Source organism: Daktulosphaira vitifoliae, unplaced genomic scaffold, assembly GCF_025091365.1.
Source record: "Daktulosphaira vitifoliae isolate Bord-2020 unplaced genomic scaffold, ASM2509136v1 Scaffold_5, whole genome shotgun sequence".
NCBI lineage: Eukaryota > Metazoa > Arthropoda > Insecta > Hemiptera > Phylloxeridae > Daktulosphaira > Daktulosphaira vitifoliae.
In genome coordinates this window covers 1,821,214-1,828,432 of record NW_026099576.1, presented here as the reverse complement: position 1 = coordinate 1,828,432, position 7,219 = coordinate 1,821,214, and the positions used below count along the sequence as shown (strand labels likewise).

General features: G+C 26.7%; 1 protein-coding gene across 4 annotated transcripts in view; it reads right to left on the bottom strand.

Moving 5' to 3' along the window:
* LOC126908326 (small G protein signaling modulator 3 homolog) overlaps positions 1-7,219 on the bottom strand; it is a 66,119-nt gene that overhangs the window by 45,151 nt on the left and 13,749 nt on the right. For 3 of the 4 annotated variants that reach the window (XM_050690266.1, XM_050690264.1, XM_050690263.1), the window contains exon 11: positions 4,644-4,823. The exons of the other annotated variant lie outside the window; for it this stretch is intronic. In XM_050690266.1, coding sequence (XP_050546223.1) covers positions 4,644-4,823 — 180 coding nt within the window. The remainder of the gene's footprint in view (positions 1-4,643; positions 4,824-7,219) is intronic. 4 annotated transcript variants of the gene reach the window in all.

Below are 7,219 nucleotides of genomic sequence, written 5' to 3'. Positions count from 1 at the left end.
TTTCTATATGCATTTTTTATATTTGAAGCCCCCCCATATATAGGGAAATAGTCTGATTTAAAAAAAAAGTATATCCAATGAAAGATGTATATAAATACTACTTCTCATGAAAATATTGTGCGGATCCATACATTTTTTAAAAAGTTATAGCACTTTAAAGTAAAAAATGTAAATTATAAAATCAAAAATTGTCACACAAAAATAGCATTCGGTAGCCATTTTCACCATGAAGACAAGTCCAGAGTTCAAATTTTTTTTTTTTCAAATTAAAGTACATTACATTAGCTTTAATTTAAGATATATATAAAAGTGTCAGACCTTCCGGAACATTTTCAAAAGTTAAGTTGAAAAAGTTAATTTTTTGTGAAAAAGTTGTCATTTTATATCCCCCCCTGTGGTCAGAAAAAAGGTCAAATTTACAAAAAAAATATACCAAATGATAGGTAAAGACATTAACCATCTATATAAAAAAAAATTATATTCATACGTTCATTTTTGAAAAAGTTTTTTTGCTATTTTTGTGTTAAAATTCTGGGATTTGTATTTTATTTTATTTTAAAATACCTGACTAGGGGAGTACAGATTTTCATAAATATTATATAAGTTAAAGTTAATATAGTATAGAAAGTTAAACTTATTTAAATTCGTTTGCTTCTTTTTAATCGAGAAAAATAACTTTGAAATTTGAATTAGCTTAAATAGCTAATTTTTTCAATCGGCGATAGCGACGTACGATTGCTGAGTTGGTAAAACTTATGTCTTACACGCTTGGGGTACGAGATTCCAACCCGCGTATGGCAGTGAAATTTTTGCATTTTTTCTTAATTCTTTTTAAGTTAAATTTATATTAGTATAAATTTTTAACTCATTTAGATTCAATAACTTCAATAAAGATCAATGATCCCATCACTTTAGTCGCCCCTTGCAAGAAGAAATTTCTTATTCGTATTAAAATTATTTTACTATATTTTAAGTTTTAGCTTCGATGCAAAGCCGAGAAGATGTTTTTTTGTGAATATCATTTATTTTCTCTGCTCTAACTTGACCTACTTTTTTCAACGATACGTCCAATGACTACAATTCGTATCTAGTTGAAGATATTACTCTCAAAAATTGAAAAAAAAATTCTAATTTATCAATTAAACAGTTAGTTATTACATCGTCTCCATAAAGACAATTAAAATCATTAATTTCTAATGTTTTCAAAATATTTATTAACGAATGAAGTTTGATATGATAGGTTTCAACTACAAAATTAAATCATTTTACTTTGTAATTTAATAATTTTTTTACTCTATTTGTGTGTGCTACTACTAGACTATAATATTACAATTTTTTTTTGTAACATGTTGCTATATAAATCATTTCTAAAAAAAATGATTGTTTTTTCTCCTGAATTAACAATTGATTTTTACAAATATAATCAAATTTTATAATACACTCAATTGAGTAAATCTTTTTAACAACTTTGTTTTGATTGGTACATTTAGTTAAAGTAAATCATTAAAATTAATTAAGTTCTCAATATTTCAATTATAGAATCTTTTCAACAAACAACAAAAGTTCCTAGGAAATTATTACTATTACTTCTATTTAAGTTATCTATTACCATAAAAATGCAAAAAAATATTGAGCTTTTCTGATAAATTTACAATAAATAGTAATTATAAAACTTTCTGACTGCATATTGATCTTAACGATACAATTTTTTTAATTGTCATAAAATTTTCTATTTAATTATGTCAATGTCAAACTTACCAATTGAGCTAAAAGTTATGGTAAAATAAATTTTTTTTTTTTATTATAAACATTTACAACAATCAACTTTAAACGATTAACAAAATAGGTTAAATATGTCATTTTCCTTATTTTTAACTTATTAATAATCAAATTAATATTAAATATTATATCAAATCAGTATTAATTTAAAACAATTTTTTTTGTTCTTAATTATTTTTTTTTATATGTAAAAACTATTTTTTAATAATATTAAAACTTAGAAGTTATAGAAAAAGTCTAATTGCACATTTTAAAACATCGCGAAAAGTTGATTTAGAATAGTATATTTTTGTTTCTGATGGAAGTTCCTTGTAGTCCAGTGTATAAAACTTATAACTTTGTTAATTGTTATAACTTTATCAAAAATGACCAAATCAGTATATTTTTTTTTATTTAGATGCATGTCTTTATCTATCATTTGGTTTTTTTTATAAATCTAACCCTTTACCTGCCCACAAGAGGGATTCAAAATATTAACTTTTTTTTTTTTAGTTAAAGTAAATCATTAAAATTAATTCAGTTCTGGATATTTCAATAGTAGAATCTTTTTAAATATCAAAAATTACTTAGAAATGATTACTATGATTTCTATTTAAGTGTTCTATTACGATAAAAATGCAAAAAATAATGAGTTTTTCTGATAAATTTACAATAAATAATAATTATAAAACTTTCTGACTGCATATTAATCTTAAAAATAACATTGTTTTAATTCTCATAAAATTTTCTATTTAATGATTCATTCTAGTCAACGAAGGAGTAATTTTGCAGAATAGCAGAAAAAATTCCCAACAAACTTTTTTTTTTTTTGTTTTAATTAGGCAATTGGTGGATTATTCCAAAAGCAACATCAACTCTTATTTCTTTAATTATATCATGATTAGTAGTTCTTTGATTTTAAAATATAATATATGAATATATACTAATTATAATTATTAAATTTAGTATGAAATTGATATTTAATATTGTAATTTAAACGGAGAAATTATAAAAATAATAAAGAAGTTATATTTTGCTTTACTTTTACGTGTATAAAAATTTAAAGGGCTTGATACAATAATTTTCAATAAAAACTGTTTGTTACTATAAAAAAATGCACTGGACTACAAGGAACTTTCATCAGAAGCAAAAATATACTTTTCTAAATCAAATTTTCGCGTTGTTTTCAAATCTGCAAGTAGACTATTTCTATCACTTCTAATTTTTTATATTATTACTAATTATATATATAAAATAATAATTAAAAGAAAAAAAAATTTGTTTTCAAATTATTACTGATTTGATTTTTAATATGTTAAAAATAATCAGTCCAAATTTTCAATTTTAACCTATTTTTTTGGTTCTTTAAAGTTGATGAAAAATTTTTGATAAAGATTTATGAAAGTTTATAGTAAAATTAATTGTATATATTACCATAACTTTTAGCTCAATTACAAGTTTAAAATTGACATCTAGGCCTGTCAACAAAGGAAAAATTGCGGAAAAAATTTTGTTTTTTTAAAAGTTGAATTAAAATATGTATAATGACATACTAATAGTCCTCAAGATTGGAATTGAGCTTTTTTTTTAAATCCTCGCAAAAGTTCAAAAATATGAGCTTTCTTAATTTTCTCAAAAAAAAATATTTAACTTACAAAAAAAAGTTTCGCACAAAAGTTGTTTAAAAGNTTTTTTTTTTTTAAAGTAGGAAATTGGTGGATTATTCCAAAAGCAACATCAACTCTTATTTCTTTAATTATATCCTGATTAGTAGTTCTTTGATTTTAAAATATAATATTTGAATATATACTNTTCTTTTATTTTAAAATATAATATATGAATTTCTGGTAATATTTTTCTTTTTCTTTGCCTTAATCCCAACTACTTGGGGTCGGCCACCCTTATCCTAAGCTTCCATTTGACACGATCTCCCACATCTTCTACGCTCACATCAGCTGTCCTCAAATCGCATTCAATAGCATCCCTCCATCTCTTTTTTGGTCTTCCTCTATCTCTTCTTCCTTCAACATTCATTTCTATAACTGTTCTTACAGCTTTCGATTCTTCTTTCCTCATACCATGACTAAACAATCTAAGTCTATTTTCTGTCATCTTATCCACGATTGACGCAACACCTATACTTCCTCTTATATGCTCGTTCCTTATCCTATCTTCTCTAGTCACTCCACTCATCCAACTAAGCATTCTCATCTCTGCTACACTTATTCTCTGCTCTACTTTCTTATCAACCGCCCAACACTATGAACCATACATCATAGCTGGCCTCACAATTTCATACTAAATTTAAAAACTATAATTAGTATTTATTCATATATTATATTTTAAAATCAAAGAACTACTAATCAGGATATAATTAAAGAAATAAGAGTTCATGTTGCTTTTAAAATATTTCACCAATTTCTCTAAAGGAAACACTATCTACAGATTTGCATCGAAGCGTTTCTTATGATAGTGATTTTAATCACTGTCAGATATCATCTATACTTGTCCCATCTATGCCTCGTCCACACTGTGCCTCGACCCCACTGTGATACCATTTTTAATTTTATAGTACATGACATAAGCTTTAATTTGACATATGTTTAAAGGACTTTTGAAATAAATCGGTCCAGTGAGAGCAGAGAAAAAGTGGCAACAGACATAAAAAAAAAAGAAAAAACACATCATAGTAAAATTAATACCTTTTTAACCTTGCATCGAAGCTAAAAGTAATAATATTTTGATGTGTTTTCACATTTATTCTTGTAACTTAATACATGTTTTTACATATTGTATATAAATAATAAGAACAAGTATAATTTTTTATAAAATATAATATTTTATGTTTAAGTAATTTTTAATAAACCAAATTATGTTTTTCATACCTAATAATGCTTTAGCTCTGCGTTTTTTATTTTGAGATACATTAACAAATGCTTCTAAATCCTTTGAATGACTTTCTTTAGTAAAATCTGGTTTTAAAGAAACATTACTCAGTTTGGTATCAGTTATAACAAAATGTCGAGCAACTTGCATGATTGCCTCTCTTAGATCAATCAAAAATTCTGTAATAATTTATTTACATTGTATTGAAAACTAAACTTACGAATAAAGTGGCAAATGAAGCACCTGTCAAAAAAAGTATCAATGCTGAATAATTAATATTTTTTGTTTTCTCTTATTATGAATTAAAATTAATATTTTTAAATAAATGTAATGTAAATTTTAATAAAAAAAAAATAAGTTAACGAATGCACTAATCTGCAATTATTGAAATTCAGAATGCTAATAATACTAGTACTTTTCGTTCATTATTGTTTTAAGCTTATTTTAAAAATTATTTTTTACTTTTTAATTCGATGTGCTTTAGTAGCGTGTTTTTTTAGTTTTTTTAAACTATATTTATTTTTTATTTTTTAGTTTTATGTTATGATAGTAGTTACTATCAATATCATGGTTGTTATGAGTATCGGGAAATCAGGGTTCGATTTCGGGGAGGGAGTCAGAGAAACGGCTACCACTACCAAGGAAAGCAGTAGACGCGTAAATTACCCACTCCCGGAACATGGCGGTAGTGACGAAAAATGACGATACTGGATTCATCCTTTGTAATCGGAATGAATGAGTTCTATATCTCTAAATAAGAATAAAGTATGTTAATATATAATTTTAATAGTAATTAAATATATAATATTGATGACAAGCACGAGTGTACGGGTACGATAACCAATAATAAATTTATACAGGAATAGTATTGCCGGCGTGAGATGAGCGTGGCGTGGGGTGGGGTGAATGCGTTATGACAGTCTAGTCTAGACGAAGGAATATGCGATAACGCGTGGCGTTTGGAGAGTTACAAACATACATACAGGTGAAACTAATATAAGCGTGTTAATAAATATACTTTAAAAAATATAGTTTAAAAAAACTAAAAAACACGCTTTTAAAGAACATCGAACTAAAAAGTTAAAAATAATTTTTAAAATAAGCGTAAAACAATAATGAACGAAAAGTACTAGTATTATTGTGATAAAAGCGTGGGTGCTTTGTGCTATATTTTTCGTATATTGAGCGCCCGACGCTTTTATCACAATAATACTAGTACTTTTCGTTCATTATTGTTTTACGCTTATTTTAAAAATTATTTTTAACTTTTTAGTTCGATGTTCTTTAAAAGCGTGTTTTTTAGTTTTTTTAAACTATATTTATTTTTCACTTTTTAGTTACATGTTATGATAGTAGTTACTATCAATATCATGGTTGTAACGGGTAAAGGGGAATCAGGGTTCGATTCCGGAGAGGGAGTCTGAAAAACGGCTACCACGTCCAAGGAAAGCAGCAGGCGCGCAACGTGGAGGTAGTGACGTAAAATGACGATACAGGAATCATCCTTTGTAATCGGAATAAAATCCTATATATCTCTTAATGAGAATAAAGCGTATTAATATATAAATTTTAATAGTAATTAGAATATATATATATATATATATACATGTAAAGCGACTTAAGTACGTAAACGTATCATGCACGAGGTATAGCTGTGTTTTGTTGGCGGGCGGGGCGCGAGGCATATATGGCGGCAGCGGCGTCGGCTGTAGGGATATATAAATGAATATTAACATATACGTATATATAAATAATAATATATATATGTATATATATATTAATATTAGCGGCGATGGTAAGAATATATAATCTTCGCATAATATCGTGGCACTTTCGTTGGCGTCGACGACGCGATGTCCGGCGTGATCCTCGGGCGTCAAAAGGTTAGCAGCGTTGATGGCGACGGTGCGNACTCCCTCCCCAGAATCGAACCCTGATTTCCCGTTACCCGTAACAACCATGATATTGATAGTAACTACTATCATAACATGAAACTAAAAAGTAAAAAATAAATATAGTTTAAAAAACTAAAAAAACACGTTTTTAAAGCACATCGAACTAAAAAGTTAAAAATTATTTTTAAAATAATTATGAACAAGAAATACTAGTATTATTGTGATAAAAGCGTGGGTGCTTTGTGTCATATTTTTCGTATATTGAGCGCCCGACGCTTTTATCACAATAATACTAGTATTTTTTGTTCATAATTATTTTAAAAATTATTTTTAACTTTTTAGTTCGATGTACTTTAAAAGCGTGTTTTTTTAGTTTTTTAAACTATATTTATTTTTTACTTTTTAGTTTCATGTTATGATAGTAGTTACTATCAATATCATGGTTGTTACGGGTAACGGGAAATCAGGGTTCGATTCCAGGGAGGGAGTCTGAGAAACGGCTCCCACGTCCAAGGAAAGCAGCAGGTGCGTAAATTACTCACTCCCGGAACGTGGAGGTAATGACGAAAAATGACGATACGGAAATAATCCCTCGTAATCGGAATGAATACTTTATATCTCTTAATTAAAATAAAGCGTGTTAATAAATAAATTTTAATAGTAATTAGAATATATATATA